This window comes from Ctenocephalides felis, unplaced genomic scaffold (assembly GCF_003426905.1).
Source record: "Ctenocephalides felis isolate EL2017-DRISC unplaced genomic scaffold, ASM342690v1 CF-g0.4_SCAFFOLD_01886, whole genome shotgun sequence".
NCBI classification, from domain to species: domain Eukaryota; kingdom Metazoa; phylum Arthropoda; class Insecta; order Siphonaptera; family Pulicidae; genus Ctenocephalides; species Ctenocephalides felis.
In genome coordinates, this window is record NW_020538040.1 from 100558826 (window position 1) to 100576399 (window position 17574).

Below are 17574 nucleotides of genomic sequence, written 5' to 3' on the forward strand. Positions count from 1 at the left end.
ATCATTTAACAAAAATTGATCAATGAATAGATATTGTGAAAACTAGAACTTTTAACATTAGTTCCTCATACCAAATAGGCACGGGTAATAAATCAAATTCAATTTTTAACGAAATAAATCTATGATAAGATTAGACCGATATTCTCGTGGATTAGTTGTTTAAAGCTCATCTTCAAACATGTTAAGAGGCAGTGATAATGCTTTCACTGAACCGAGCATAGATAAATTATTGTTTGCAGTTTCATAAACGATTGTCACAATTAATGTATTAGGTACTGAAATTTTGTTTGAATTTGGAATAAATAGTTTTTTGTGCACAAGAGAGAATAAGTATAAAAATTATGCATCAACAAAAACGAATAATCTATGTCCAATAATTTTCAGCTTGAAACGTAAATAATAAAGTTTGAAAATTTTGCCTTATTGAGTATGAGTTTTACACATTACAATATTATTATAGATGGTTTTAAACAAGTAAGTGACAATTATCGAATTACATATATCCACAGAATCAATAAGACAAGTAACTAAAGGCAGTAGCCAACAGCGAATAATTTATTCGTAATCTTGAGTTGATTTTTCGCCCACTATTTCAGCCCACCAGATGTCTGACACAGCCTACGGCGCCCAAGGCCATCGAGAATGTCATCAACACATGTCAAGAGGAAGTCAAGCAGACCATTCTTTTGGGTAAGACACCAGAATTGCCTTTGAGGAATTTTTTGAACATGTGGCCTTTAAATTATTTACTGATTCAAATACACCGGCCATTCAAAAATTCTAAGAATAATCCATGCGTATATATATATATATATATATATATATATATATATATATTTATATATATATATTTGTAAAATTTTTTGCAGCCCAATATATATATATATATATATATATATATATATTTGCAGCATATATATATATATATATATATATATATATATATATATATATATATATATATATTTGCAGCCCATATATATATATATATATATATATATATATATATATATATATATATATTAATGAGTTATTTTGATTCGGGCAGTAACACTAAGTAAAAAAAAACTAAAGCAGTTGTAAAAGGGCTTTATTTAACCATACGTTTCGGTCTTCGTCGAGAACGACCAGGTTCATTTTACATCTTCCAAGCAGAATAGATAATTAAATGTAAATAATCAAATCTTAAACTCATAAATAAAAAAACAACAACAAAAACAAATGGTTTCGTAATGTGTTTGTGCAAATAAAACACATTCCATGTGATGAACAGCAAATGTTAAAGTACCATATGCCATATATGCCGCCGATGCTTAAATAATGGGATTTACGATTCGTGTCGTTTTCCAATTTGTAATCTGTGTCACCAAATTTGCATAAAATGTAAGAAAAAGAAATATATCGAAATGTTGGTTTTGTTATGTAATTAATTAGCGTTAACTAACGATGAATTTTCTAAAGCTAAATCAGTGAGTACGTACATCATGCAATATGCAAATCATTCAAACAGGGTAGGTGCCAAGAAAGCCTAGTGGTTACTACGATATGGGTTTAGTTGCAAAAACAATAGTTCTTTATAATAGTTATAACTAAAGTTGAATTTGAATATTAAGTTAAGGTAATGAATATATATATATATATATATATATATATATATATATATATATATATTAGGGTGGTCCTTAATATGGACATTTTGAATTTCCTTGCTCCCAAGGGCTCAAATCGTTCCAAATTGATAAAAAAACAATACTCTGATCCCTATTGATAGGGAGATGTGCTGATTAGTTTTTGGCAAAGGCAGGTCCAGCAGTTACGGAGATACGGAGCAAAGAGTGCAGAAAATACAAATCGAGTTTTTGAGAGAACGGAGTATCGGATTTGAATGATCTAAAAAACATTCAATTTGTAATGATTGGGAGAAGAGGTGATTAGTTTTTGGCTTTTGAAAGTTTTAGCACTTAATATTGTCTTTTAGATAGAGCGCAATTCAATCAAAGATTTGTATGGAAATAGCATGACAAATTTTTCGAAAATTTTGCAGAACGTCGAATTTTCATTAAAATATGACACGAATTTTCACTTTTAATTCATTTGTCGCTAAGTTATACCTAAAAAATTTTTTTTCATTTTCAAATTTGGAATTTAATTTGCTATTTCCATACGAAGTTTTATTGAATTGCGCATTATCTAAAAGTTAATATTAAGAGCTAAAACTTTCTGACAATTGTTTTTTATCTATTTGGAACCATTTGAGCCCTTGGGAGCAAAGAAATTCGAAAATGTCCATATTAAGGACCACCCTAAAATATATATATATATATATATATATATATACATATACATATATACATATATGTATGGTAAGGCGGAGCACAAAGGTCCAATTTGGCTTGATAATTATATTGCAAAAACCAAACCAATTATATTTCAACAAATAACACATTAATAGCTACCCTATTCAACCATTGCAAAATATAAATTTCATGTGCACAGTTTTTAAGAGATAATTGAAATACGAAGGTGTATAACCCCGATCTAGTATTTCGATATTTCGTTAGGAATATTCATCAGCAGAGTTGAAATAACTATTTATTTAACTTAACTTGTGTTGAATTGCTTTTTTTAACTTAATTTACTTTTTTTATTTAGGACTTTTTATTGTTTATACCTATGTTCAGTTGATCCTTTTTACTCCACTGACCTGTAAGATTTTATAGGGGTTATTTAAAATAAACTGTTGAATCTAATTTGACAATACAACTTATGAAAGAAATTAAATAACGTATATTTAAAAATTATATTAAAGTCTCGTAGACTAGAGAACAGTGCTCACAACCCAAAAACCTAACAACGAAATAAAATACTATTGTTATGGATTTTCAAGCATTGCAATCTTCTGATGGCGACGTCATACGAATCAAAATAAAGTTGGTTATACATCTTTTACCCCCTACTTTCAAATATGTACGTAACGCAGTATTTGAAACTGCTACTCTGCGGCTGCAAAAAGAAAGTTCTGAACAACTTGAACCAAGTATTTTCTTTATATAAATTTAATATTTGTTATTTGAATTATAACTGAAAACGGTCGAGTACAACACAATACATATACACTAATTATCATGAACAATATATGTATATATTAGTTATAACAAAAAATATAATAGAAAGTATATTGTCCGAAACACTTAGAATTGTCATTTTAAGAAATCTCGAATAACCAGAATAAATATATATTATACTGAGCTTTTTTTTATTTATTAGTTCATTTAATTATTCATAGGCAATTTAGTAATCAATGATAGTAGGTCTTTGGCGAATCTTATTCCCGTGGATTTAATTTATTAGCATATCTTTGAAAGCATTGGTAGTCCATAATGCCTTAACCATTACCAATTACTTTTTCTTGAATTTTGCAACCGAATCAAATTACAAAAAATAATAACATCGTGACACAATTGAGTTTTTTCTCGAGTTTGCTGTCAATATTAAGAGTTGGTATTAAACTAGTTTTTCATTTAGGATGCAATCGGATCAAGGTTAAAACATTACAGAAAGGCGTCGCAATTGAATCTCGTGTCGTTAAACAAATGCATTAGCAATAAAGATTTCATAACTAGAATAATTATTGTGTATGATCTTGTAGTTCAATGTTAGAAAAATCATGATGCCCTCAATTTTACATAAGAATTAAGAACTAGCACCTGTCGATTCTCATACATATACTTTAATTCCAGTTAACCAGTTAACTGTAAGGTATTCCTCGAACTGTAAGTTTTATGTAGTCAGAATCGGCATAAAATATATTCAGAATGCCATTAACAACTATTTATTTCATACCAGCATAGTCTGCATTTTTCTAAACTTCTTGAAAATTTACAATATTTTTTGTTATTTACTTTTCAAAAATTTCAATCTAAATAGTCTATGATCAAAGATTTATTCGCATGACAAGCATGCTCGTTAATTGATTCATGTAAATTCATGTTTTTCATTAATGTTATGTCCGATTATCCGACTATGTTAATACATGTATAACATGTATTTTTTAGTGTACGAAACCTTAATATAATTTTTAAGTGTTTTATTTTTATGAATTTTAGTTTTTAAGTTAAATTCAACAGATGTTTTTATATAATATAACTTCTATGAAAGCTAACATATGAGTGGGGTGAAAAAGGTCAACTGAAACTTCACCTTGGCAAAGTTATAAACAATAAGAAAATGGTAAATTGAATTAAAAATAGAGATTTTAAAAAAGATAAATAATAGTTATTCCAACTCTGCTGATGAATATTTCAGACGAAAAACCAGATCAAATCTATATACAGTGTTATCTTTGTAAAAAATATGCATATGAAATTTATATTTTGCATTGTTTGAATAATGTAGCAATTATTTCGTAAAATCTATTTGAATTTAAAATTAAGACATTGGATCAGTTTGCTTCCTGGCTATCCCTTTTTACCCAGCCTATGAACAGGAGAAAAATTTTAGAAAAAAAGTGAAAACACACATTTTTATAATTAGGAATTAACTGGGAATTTTAATTAACATAGTTTGATAATTGTTTATTACTGTGTTATTTGTTGTGATGCAGTTTATTTAGTTTAGACAGTATAATAACTTAAAGTCAAATTAGACCTTTGTGCTTCGCCCTACACTAGGTATATCTATAGTTAACATTCATTTAAAAATTATATATCAAGTTAACATTTATTTAAAAAATATTTGCACTGCTAATAAATATTAATTTTACTAAAAACCGAAGCTACCCTGCGCATAACTACTCATCTTACTTACTTACTCCAACACACTTCTTAATATAAAATTTAACAAATGTAATTATTATTTCAAAATCAGACTGCGAATTTTTATACATTATGTGCCATACGATTATTTTACTATTAAGTTCAATTAAAATTTCTGTATTACAGTAATGAGTACAAGATGATGAGTTTGGCCTTGGCTCACACTCTACAAAATTGTTCTAATTATATTATATTTTGTAATAAATTACTTTTTTCGTGGTTATGTAATTTAATTGTTATAACAACATTAATCACATACATTTCATAATGTGCAAATAATTATAAATAGAAGAATTCGCTTAAAATAGTAACATTTTGAGTATTAATTACAAGATTGTGTTTAACGAGTAGGACTTCTAAGAATTTTAGAATATACACAATATATATGCATATACAAACACACAAACACACACACATATATATATATATATATATATATACAGGGCCGGATTTAGAAATTTGGCGCCCCGGGGCACTGACAAAAATGCCGCCCCATCCCTGAAATTTTACGAACTTTCGCACTTTTTTTTAAAGCAATCGCGCTGCTTCAGTTGCGAAGGGACAAAATATAGAAGCGCGTAAGCGCCGCGTCGCACTCAACTGATAAACAATGTTACAGAACGCATATAAATGTAAACAAAAGTTATGCTTATTATTATAATATCTTTAAGATATCTAATAATTTAATGCGCATATGTCTTATGATCACTTTTGTCCGCCAAATGTTTCTTTCTCAAATTTTTTATTGGATCATCGAAACCGCTAAACCTGCCCCCCACAAATCTAAGCAGTTATTTATTCTGTAATTTTTTTGAATGATATTGGACGCTTTTTTTCTCAAAAACGGAACTATCATTTTTGGAATTTTGACCCGTATTTTCAAAACAGTTGGATCTGCCTTGGCCAATAACTAATCAGCACGTCTCCTTATCAATAGCAATTGAATCATTTAAATCGGTTAATCCATGTTCTCGAAATTGACTTGAATAATTAAAAAATATTAGATTTGTATTGATGGAGAGACGTGCTGATTAGCTTTTGGGACAAGCAATTACGAAAAATGGTAATTGAGTTTCGATATTTCTTCTCTGAAACAGTTACGCAGCGCGATTGATTGCTTTGCAAAAAGTTCATAATTTTCAAAAAAATTCAAAATACGAAAAATGTCTTTTAAAAGTCTTTTTTTTTTCATTTTTTAAAAAATGTTAAAGCTCTTTATAAAATGTAAATTTTAGTACGAGATGTTTCAGTAATTTGTCAGTCAATGCCATGAGTCAGTAGTAAGCTTGGAAGTGCACAAATTCGTCATATTAAGAGGGCTCGAGAACTGAAGAACATATTTTTCTTAAACTTTCAGCTTGTTTACGGATCTTTATATTAGCCAAATTGCCAAATTTGATAACTTATTAACCAATTTGATAATTTGCGTTCGGAGAGGGAGGCAAGGCAAAATAATGAGTTTTAGTTAACGTTTATTTCAACCAAAATTTTGCATTGCAATCGTATTATGTTTTGTTAATTAGATTTCTTAAAATAAAAAATGTTCTTAAAAAAAGTTGATTATATTGTATAGAATTTTTTTTCTCACTATCCAAATTTTGCCACCCCCCAAAATCTGCCGCCCTGGGCAGTAGCCCCGATTGCCCCTACTGTAAATCCAGCACTGTATATATATATATATACAAACTTTGATTGAATTGCGCTCTATCTAAACGTTAATATTAAGAGCTAAAACTTTCAGAGAATTGTTTTTTATCAATTTAGAACCATTTGAGCCTATGGGAGCAAGGAAATTCGAAAATGACCATTTTAAGGACCACCCTAATATATATATATATATATATATATATATATATATATGATAAAATGATAAAATTGCTCTTGGGCATCCATCCAGTAATTAAAAACAGTTTTATTAAAAGAAAATGTTTTTATTCAGAAAACATACGTTTCGGGTCTTTTCAAGGTTACAATTTAAAACAATATAAAAAATACATAATTACATAAAAATATAAATAAAAACATGTAAAAAAGCATAAATCTAAACAAATTAATAAATCTGTTTTGTAACTAATATATATTGTGAAAGTATATAAGTATATAAAAATGAAAAAAATAGGCATAAACAAATGTAAAGAACTCACCATACAAATGAATTGAAAAAACACAAAAATAACACGAAAATTGCACGAAAAAATTATGAAACACAAATTGATAAACGGCGAGTTATGATAAATTTAAAATAATTGTAAAATTAAAATGAAAATAAAAATAAATGATATATTTATTTTTTATAAAAAAGCTTATTCCAAACGAAACATGTTTTCAGCTTGGAGTTTGTGTAACAAGTAAAATGTGTGCGTATGTGTTTGCGGAAAATTGTGGAAATGTATCGTCATTGGATGAAAGACTGGGATAGATTTCCACAATTTTCCGCAAACACGGAGTAGCACAGATGTTTTTACCAGTTCGCACATTTAAAAAAAAAACTTTATAGACACAAATTTAGTTTTTTTAACTCAAACTCATAATTAGTTTTAAATGTGTGAACTATTGATAGCTTGGTGTTGCAATTGTGTTAATTAGTGTAGTGTGGTGTTAAATTGTTTTTGTCCGTGAGCACCTATCTTTAAGTCCAATATGTTTGCATTCATTTTCTTTTCTAAATTCATTATAAAAAAACTTTCTCGTTTGCCACTGAATGACGCTCTCCATGAAAACTGAAACGTATGGATTAATAAAGCTGATTTCCTAATTGCTTTAGTTTATTTTTACTTGGTGCTATTTCCCCAACTTAACACACTCGTTTTAATATATATCAACACCTTTACATACTACAATGTATATATATATATATATATATATATATATACATATATATATATATATATATATATATATATATATATAAATCTTATATATAAAATTCTTCATACATTATGAATTTATACTCCTCTTAAACGGGATTCGGATTTTAATAAATCATTTTACAGTTTGTTGAGGGAAATTTTCAAGATGTAAAAAATTATAAATCTATAGTAATACTGTAGAAATCAATAGAAAAATATCATTGTCTGACATTGAAAACATTTCGACACATGAGAACCATCATCTGCCAAAAATGTCGATTCACTTGAAATTTGAAGTTAGTTTAAGCGAGCCTAGTATATAATATCTATATTCATGATTATAAATAAGAAAAATGTAATATATGCAATACTATTGCCCAAAACCAGCTGAGATGTGACAGAAATTAAAACAATATATGTTTGGCAGTAGAAATATATAATTTAGTTTAATAAATAACACAATACGTTCAATTTTGCATATACCATATACATTATTTTTTAAACTTATACATGTTAAATTTTGCTTTAATTTACTAAATCATTTAAATACAAAAGAATATTTATACTTATTGAAATAATAATTCAGAATTTTGTTTTATGTGTCAAAAATTGAATTGATTGAATAGTGCCATATGAACTAGATTTTACAAATTAATTCACTAGATTTTAACTAAAGTAATAATGTTTATTAAATTATTAGTAAAAAAATGTAATTTGGAAATTGTAATTGCAACAAGCAACTAATATAGGGTACGCAATTATTGAATCAATTATATAGGTTGGAAATAACAAAGGTGATATTATTATATTATTCTTTTACCGTAGATACTATTTAGACTTTCTGAATTTCCTATACTGATAAAAAAACTGCAGTTTCCAATACGTATATAGCTTATGATAAGATTATAATATGTATATATGTATGTAGATATAAAAATGAATCGCAAAATGTGTTGGTAAGCGCATAACTCAACAATGCCTGGACCAATTTGGCCAATTCTTTTTTTAAAATGTTTGTTGAAGTCCAAGTTTCTAACGAAAACGTAGAAGCAATTTGAGTTTTATTGCTATTATATAAAGTTCATATTAAATTACAAGCACTCGCTGTATACTCCTTCTAAACGATTATTCGGATTTTGATAAATCTTTCTCATGCTTGTTAAGGAAATTTTCTAGGATGTATGTGATTATAGTGCTGGGATGTATTTGCAATATTGTAGAAATAATTGAAAACAATTGTAAGAAACGATAGGTCATTTTTTGCATTGAAAACAAATGAAAACTATCAATTGCCAAAAATTTCAATTTACTTATGAGCCTAGACAATATTAGAATATGTACAATAAATTTATGATTATGAATGAATAATAAAAATATTTAAAAATTAATTAAAATTATTATTGCCAAAAAGCAGTTGAGATGTGCCAGAAATTAAAATAATATAAAATACAGTATATGTATGGCAGATTGAATGATACACATATGAACAGGTTAAGACAAATTAATTTACTTGAAATCTGAAGTTAAGTATGAATCAGGGCCGGACCTACCTTTAATGCGATGCATGCGAAAAATACAAGCGCACGCCTTAGGGTGCGCCAACACAAGGTTCGGATATTAAATTTTCAATATAGTTTCTTTTTTCAATATATAATTTCTTTGCATCTTTTACTAATCTTTCTACAATATTTTTAAAAATCGTAAAAATTTCACTTTATAACAACAAATGAGAAAGTAGAGATGAATACATACAATTCGGCCCTCACAATATCGATTAGGAGAAGTTTAAGATGCAATTTTCGATAACTTAAATAATAAAAAATTAATTTAATTTAATCCAACATGAAATACCAGTGTTATGTTATGGTCATGGTTATGTTATACCGTTTAAAAAACTTCAATTTCCAATATAGTGTGGAAATTGAGACTCATCATTTTATTTAAAGTAGTTCTACATTTAACATCGCTCATATTATAAATGTATATGCATTTTGGCGTGAAGAGTAATTTAAAAAAAAAAATTATTATTATAAGGTAAACGGTAAATATTAGTATATTATATTAAAAAATTGCAGACATGTGTACAGGACAACGTCTGTCGGGTCATCTAGTATATATATATATATATATATATATATATATATATAATTATACTTATCAGTTATAATAGTTTAAATGTTAAATGATAAAATTGATCAACATCATTACAATATCTTCACAGTAATCATTGTTAATAAATAAATACCTGCCATTGCAAAAAAGTTCAAATAAAATACTGATTTTATAAAAACATATTTTTTCCAGAGGCCTTAAACATAATCACTGAACAATCACAAAAAGAACAAAAGCTCCAAAGGCAAAAAAGGGAAGCGGCTGTGTCCCTCCTGTCATCACCGAGGTATCCAAATGCTCCTCCAAGTGTTACCAATACTGACGACAAGAGGATCGCCGGGGTAATATCAATTTTCTTTACTAGTAATTTATTTTTAAAAAACCATACAATTAGATACAAAACGGATCACATTTATTTGGAATCAATCTCTTTTAACTCCCTGTAATTATACTAATTTTTTCTTCTGAAAACTGAAGATACATTTTTGGATCAAGGTGGTAAAAAGTATACATAAAATAAAAATGAGATTGAGATCAAATATTAGTTTGTATTAGTGTGTTCTTAAACAGTTAATAAATGAATATAGAAATTTAGTAGAAATTGGTTAAAATATTTTTATATTATTTTTTAGATTATTTTTTGTTCAATTATTCAATAATATAAATATAAACAATGCAAATTCTTATTATTAATATTAATTAGATTTTATTAGATATTATTGATTAGATTTTTATTAGACTTTTCTACTGACAAATGGAGTAAAATTTTAAAATTTACTGATTTGTGATTCAAAGCTTTCAATACAAAATTTTAACTAGGGTTGAATGGCATCGTGTCATCGAGGAATATTAAATGTTTTCCAATAGATAAATGCAGTAGCTTTTATTATACTTATTTTATAAACAAAATATAAGAGCTTATAAATTGGACGACGACGTTTATATATGTTTACATGAAATGTAAATAAATAAAATTTAATCAATACACTTCAAAATGAAGGACATTGTCTAATATTTATGTATAGGAATTATATAAACTAAATTTCAAAGTTAAAATTATATATTTAAAGTATATAAGTGAGCTTTAGAACTTAGAAATAAAATCCGAATTATTTTCGATATTCAAAAAATTTTTTTTAAAAAAACAGCCGAAATTGTCGACAAAAAATTTTATCCACACATACACATGCACACATCCATTTTTTTCTAAGGTATGCCAAAATGTTCAGATATTATTTATAGCCTACGACCTGTATTAGATTGCCTTCATAATAATTATATAAATAAACAAATCAAAATAAAATCGATTTGAATGAAGTTTTAAGACATACAATTACATTATTACGTTCTAGATATGGTTCGATACCCATGATTTTTAAAAGGTGGTGTTTCGCTTTCGGGATTTTAGGAAAGTGAAAATTTTCCGCGACACACCTGTCAAGTTCGCGCACCGTATCGTTCTCGTAATTGTGTAAATCGTAATAAACAAATAATTAATAATTTATGCTATTTCACGTATAGTTTCATTCCGACAAACAAACAATACTATCATATGTAGTAATATACATTGTTTAACTCACCTCAAACATCAAAATCTGAACCAAAAAACCAGAACACGCAAGTAATCTAATTTTTGCATTATTTTATTTCGTTAGTAGACCTTCTAAAATTTTTCGCTAGTAGTAAAACCGTCGAACATTTTGGCATACCCCAGAAAAAATGAATGCATGTGTGCGGATTTCGATAATTTCGAAAATAGAGAAGAGCCGATTTGAATAAATTAAAAACATCCTATTCGTATTAATGGGAAGACGTGCTGTCTTTTTGATAAAGACAGGACCAGCCGTTTCGAAGATATGGGCAAAAAGTACCAAAAATGGTAATTCAGTATTTGAGACAACGTTTGATTTAAATAATTCTAAAACATGTTATTTGTATTGACAAAATTAAGAACTGTTTAAATTTTTGGACAGGCTTGTTCAGCAGTTTCGGAGATCCTATAAGTAAAGTAATCCGTAAAAGCCATTTGGCGGTCGAAAGTGATCATTAAACATATGAACATCAAATTATCTTATATTTTATAGAAATTTTAATAATATATACAAATTTTGTTTACATTTTGGGTTCAGTTCCAATTTTTATCCGGTAGACTGCTTACTTCGCTTCGCCTCCAAACCAGCTACGTAGTGCGATTGCTTTGATAAAAAGTTTAGAACGTTCAAAAAATTTGAAAAATATAAAAAAATTCTAATCTTTCAACCATTTCAACCAGTCTAATTTCTTCAACCATTCAAAAAATTGACTATATCAATTTATTATCAATATAATCAAATGAAAAAGTAAAAAACTGCACGAATTAGTAAAATATTTCATTTTTTATTGACAACAATATCTGATTTTGATGCATTAAATGGTATTAATCAAAATAATACTTGTAAATCCCTATTTGCGAAGGATTTATTAAAATGTATTATTTTTTATTATATACATTACTTAAATTAATTTTTATAAAAAATATTCTAAATTTAAACTTTTTTGCATATTTATTTAAATAATATATTTAAAAGTAAGACGTTGATTTAAAGAAGCATAATAATCCACATTGAATTTATATGCGATGGACCATTATTTGTGTAAATGTTTTGTCAAACCAAAGATTATGAGCTTGAATTGCACTATGTTTGAAAAATTGCATATTAGTGTCTTAACCAAAATTTATCATCATACATATTTATTGATATATTTATTTTAATTTCAGTGTTTGCTGCATTGCGTGTATAAGAAAATCGGAGCGGTAAGTGTCTACCAAGCAAATATTTGCTATGAATTAAATTACATAAGATAGAAGAAACTTATCACAGCATAACTAAAATTAAGTCAATCCGCTTTTGCAATACATTATTGCATTCTATCGTAACGAGTTACGCCCGTAAAAAGTAATGGATCAGGTTGCATCACTTCTAGAGCTATAAACTCATAAATTAGATATTACGTAGCAGTTTACAATGATTTTAAAAATGATTTATTTTATTATGCTATATTATATAATATTATTTCATAGATTTAAAATTTCAAGTGCATGTCTATGCACTTTCAAAGTACTATGGACTGTAACTATCAATTTTGAATAAGTTTGGGGTCCAAACATAAAAAATACGAGTTTGTGTCTGCGTTAACGGCACATTTTCAAAATTGAGGTGCAGACTTTTTGTACAAAAGAAATGTTTGAAAAATATGAATCAATAAACAGATTCAATTACTCATGAAGTAATCATGTAACAATTATTTCTAAAGTATAAATAAGCGTGAGGTAAATTGGGACTGCCAGGGGGCAAACAGATCCAATGTTTTAATTTTAATGTAAAAGGGTTTTTACAAAATAAAAGCTACGATATTCAACCAATGCAAAATATAATTTCATGGGCACATTTTTCACAAAGATGTACAACGTATATAACCTAGATCTAGCATTATGTCAGAAAAGTTTATCAGCAGAGTTGGAATAACCATTAATTTAATTTATTTCTTGTAAAATTGCCTTTTAAACTTTAGTTAGATTTTTTTAGAAAAATTTAGTTAGAAAATGAAAATTTTTATATATCTTTAAGTTTCAGAGGTTTCTGAATATTTTAGCATACCTTAGAAAAAATGGATGTATGTATGTGTGTGTGTGTGCGTGTATGTATGTGTGTGCGGATACAAATATTCGTCGACGATTTCGGGAACACGGATCAACCGATTTGAATAATTCAAAAAACATTCGATTCGTATTGATAAGGGGACGTGCTGATTAGTTTTTGGCGAAAGCAGGTCTAACCGTTCCAAAGATACGGGGCAAAAAGTGCCGAAAACGGTAACTCAGTTTTTAAGAGAACGGAGCGTCCGATTTGAATATTTCAAAAAACATTTCACTTGTATTGACAAGGTGAAGAACTGATCAAATTTTCATGAAGGCAGGTCTAGCGGTTTCGGAGATCTAATGAAAAAAGTAAAAAAAATGCCATTTGGCAGTTAAAAATGATCATCAGACATATACATCAAATTATCAGATATTTTATAGAGATTTTAACAATAAGTATACATTTTTTTATATTTCTATGGGTTCCGTACCAATGCTTATGCGTTAGACGGCGGCGCGGCACTTGCGCGCTTTGACATTTCGTCTCTATGCAGTTCAAGCAGTACGATTGCTTTGAAAAAAGTTTAGAATTTCCAAAATAAATAAAAAAAAGTAATTTTTTGTCAAATTTTTAGTTTCTCAAAAATCTAATCTTTTCGAAGTATTTTTTTTTTTTCAAAAATGTTAATCGTTTTTAAAAAAATAATAATTTTTGGTACGGGAAGTTCCAGCAATTTGCCTTAAGGCACGATGCCTTAATTGCCTTAAGACAGAATTCCACTTACAGCTAGTTTTGTTTACGCTTTTGACAGGTTATATAAAAAGTAGTGGTTATAAAACATCTGTTGAATCTAACATAAAATTAACACTTAATTTTATATACAACAACTAAATAACGTATTACTTAAATATTATATTAAGGTTTCGTTAACTAAACATCAGTTTACTCACAACAGAAAAAATTAACAACAAAATGAAATACTTTTGTTATTGGTTTTCAAAGAAGGCCGTTCATCTTCTGATAACGATATTGTTTGAATTGTGTCGATGAATGATTATATATCTTTTTCCCTTTACTTTCAAATACTGTTGTTAAAAAATTCCTAATTTTATTTGCTTTTGAGATTTTGATTGTGGACCATTTCACTCGTTGATTTTTAAGCCCCGTTCAATCCTATAGTACAAGTAAAGTGTTTATGAATATATAACAAATTAGACGCCGACTCATAATGTATTGATCAAGTTTTATTTTTATTACTATTCTTTTCATCTACGCTTTTTATTCAGCTGGACCACAACGGTTGGCCAACCCTGGATGGCTTAGTTTCCTTGTACTCGGGCGGTGTCAAGGAACAAGGGTACTTCATGGCTACTTTGAGGGCATCGGCCCTGTGCCTACAACGAGCACAGAAGAAACGATTGGAGGACAATTTCAATGGTAATTGAAACAACTTATTCAGATATATATAGTATAAATTTATATTATACAATTTAATCTAATTTAACGGAAATAACACGTCACTCAATAAGTCCGTAGAATGACACATAGATGGTGTTTGTATGTAATAATTCATATGATTTGTAGGTTCAAGTTACGCTACTTTTGAGTTTTTTTCCAAACCATGAATTCAAAGCAATTTTTTAATTATTAATTAATTCTTAATTAATTTATCATTGCTTTTTGATGAGTAAAATTACCATCACAGCCAAAGTATCGCTTGATAAGTTATCTCGACTCTGCCAAATCGAGGCAAACGGTGAAGTAGTGGTTTGCTGATTTTATTCGTGGCCATACGTACACTGACCATTGTGAACGCTCTGCAAGGCCAATTGTGGTCGTTACACCGGAAAACATAAAAAAGTCCACCTTTGGAAAAGCAAAAAGTGAAATTGCCTGAGATAGCCGTTATCCTAAATATATCAGCTATCATTATCAAACATCGCGAATCGAATAATTATGGCGTCAATTTTTTGGGATTCGCAAAGAATTATCTTCATCAACTATGTTGAGAAAGGCCAGACCATTAACAGTAACTATTGTATAACGATATTGAATGTATTTGGAGATCAAACCCGGAACACCCCTATTTGAAAAAGAAAACCGTGCTGAATCACAAATTCGTGAAAACAGTTTCCTAACGATCATATCCTGTTCTCAGATCTCAAAAAGATGTCGGCTGTAAAGAAATTTTTGTCGAATGAAGATTTGATCGCCGAATTTTGTATCAAAGTACAAATCGTACTACAAAAGTGGTATGAAAAAGTTCGAAATTCGCTATAATCGGTATATCGTCTTTGAAGAAAACTATAATGAATAAAAAAAAATTGGCCAAAAATATGCTTTTCCTAATTGTCCTATGGACTTATTGAGTGATGTGTTACTAGTAGATGTATTATTATTACAACATTCTTGTGAAATACATACGTACCTACAGGTAAGATCTGTTTTTATGTGATTAAACTAATAATTGTAAGTTAAATTATAAAACAAAAATCAGGAACAAGCGGCATATTGACTTAAGTTTGAGTAGATGAACCATAATCTAATTGTTTTGTTTTCTAATTTTTGAAACTATTAATTATCACACCTAATATCATTCAAATTATCGCCATGTAATGAATCTGTACATCAAATTAAGATGTTCTGAGAAAATCTAGATGAAAAATTATGACCGGTTTTCACATATAATGATAAATGTTAACAATGTTTGAAACGTATTGAATACTTTTATTGTTTTAGTAGTTAATTACGACGAAACGGTACAGATTTCTTTGCGAAAAGATTGATCATTTTTATTTAACTTCTTCTAAAAGTTATAAATACATACGAAAAATCCTGTCAGATAGAAAATATAAATAAATCAAATGAAAAATTTCTTTGCTAGCTATATATTACCATTCAGAAAAGTTTGTTTCCAGAATATTTTTCATTACAATTTTTGAATACTATAAAAAAATAAAATAAAGTGAAAGTAAATTTCTAACAAGTAGTAAAGGTAGCGTTCGACATGGATATTTATATTTACCTAAAACTTAGATTACACATATTACTTGCGAGTCATTGAAATTTTCTTAAGCTTTCAATTCGTTAATTTACCTATTTAAAAACCATCTGCAGATTGTACCTTGTCCTTTACAACATCCTATTTTTCATGTATAATATTATTATTTATTTATTTATTTTTATATACCATCTAAGTATTCAAAAATGCATTCATTCACTTAATATTTTTCAAATCATCACAAATTAAAAACGAATTTCTAACATTTCAAATAGATTTCACTCCAGGGTAATAGTAAAAAGCGTGTTTATCATGATGGTGTATAATCAAACATAATTTCAAAAATTTGTACCTGAAAAAAATTAATTGTGCCATAATTATTATTTTAATGAATAATACTTTATTATTATTTGAAAAGATCATTAACGTTTTACAATTCTTCTGTTATGAACTTTTTTGCTAGATCCTAACTATGTCCAAGTAACTCGTTTCTAATAAAATCTACACAAGACAGAGATATAGGGTACGGTTGTGCCACTTTTTTTATCAGCAATAATTTTATTAGTTTACCAGATAGCTGGGAGAAAACTTACAGCAAAATAACAAATAAAGTAATTTATCTGTATACGGTCTTCAGATCATGTTAATGTAGGGTGCAGACTCAATGCAATAATGAAAACTTTTTGGAGCAAACATACCTCTCCCTTTGGACACTATCTCAAGATCCTTATAGTTTAGACGACTGTCACTACCCTGGCACAACTGTCACAATCTGACTAGTCATTTCATGTATCATTAAAAACTATGACTTAAATTATTTCATTTTCCAGATGGTGGTCAACAATGTGACACCGCATACGATGTTTTCGACTGCATCTCCGATCGTTTAGGAGAATATTGTGCTGATCAATGAAATTAATTACTAATCATGTCACTATAGAGAACAACTGTATATTTTCACTTAATCACAAAAAAATCTTGAATAGTGTCATGGTGAATCTAAACATACATCACTTTGCATTTACTTATTTTTATATACGCATAAAATAATGTATCAAGAATAAGGTAGATATTCAACTTTTGGTTTAAAATATTACTGAATTTGAAGATTAGGCAAAACAATCAATTACATAAAAGTACAATGGATAAGTAAATAGTTTTTAAAAGAATGATTCATC

General features: G+C 28.0%; 1 protein-coding gene across 1 annotated transcript; it reads left to right on the forward strand.

The window, feature by feature from the left end:
- Positions 1-429: 429 nt before the first annotated feature.
- On the forward strand, positions 430-17309 carry LOC113375597 (general odorant-binding protein 70). Its single transcript, XM_026615529.1, has 6 exons — positions 430-474; positions 597-690; positions 9968-10116; positions 12534-12569; positions 14682-14832; positions 17227-17309. The coding sequence occupies exons 1-6, from the start codon at positions 430-432 to the stop codon at positions 17307-17309; spliced, it is 558 nt and encodes a 185-aa protein (XP_026471314.1).
- The last annotated feature ends 265 nt before the right edge of the window (positions 17310-17574 follow it).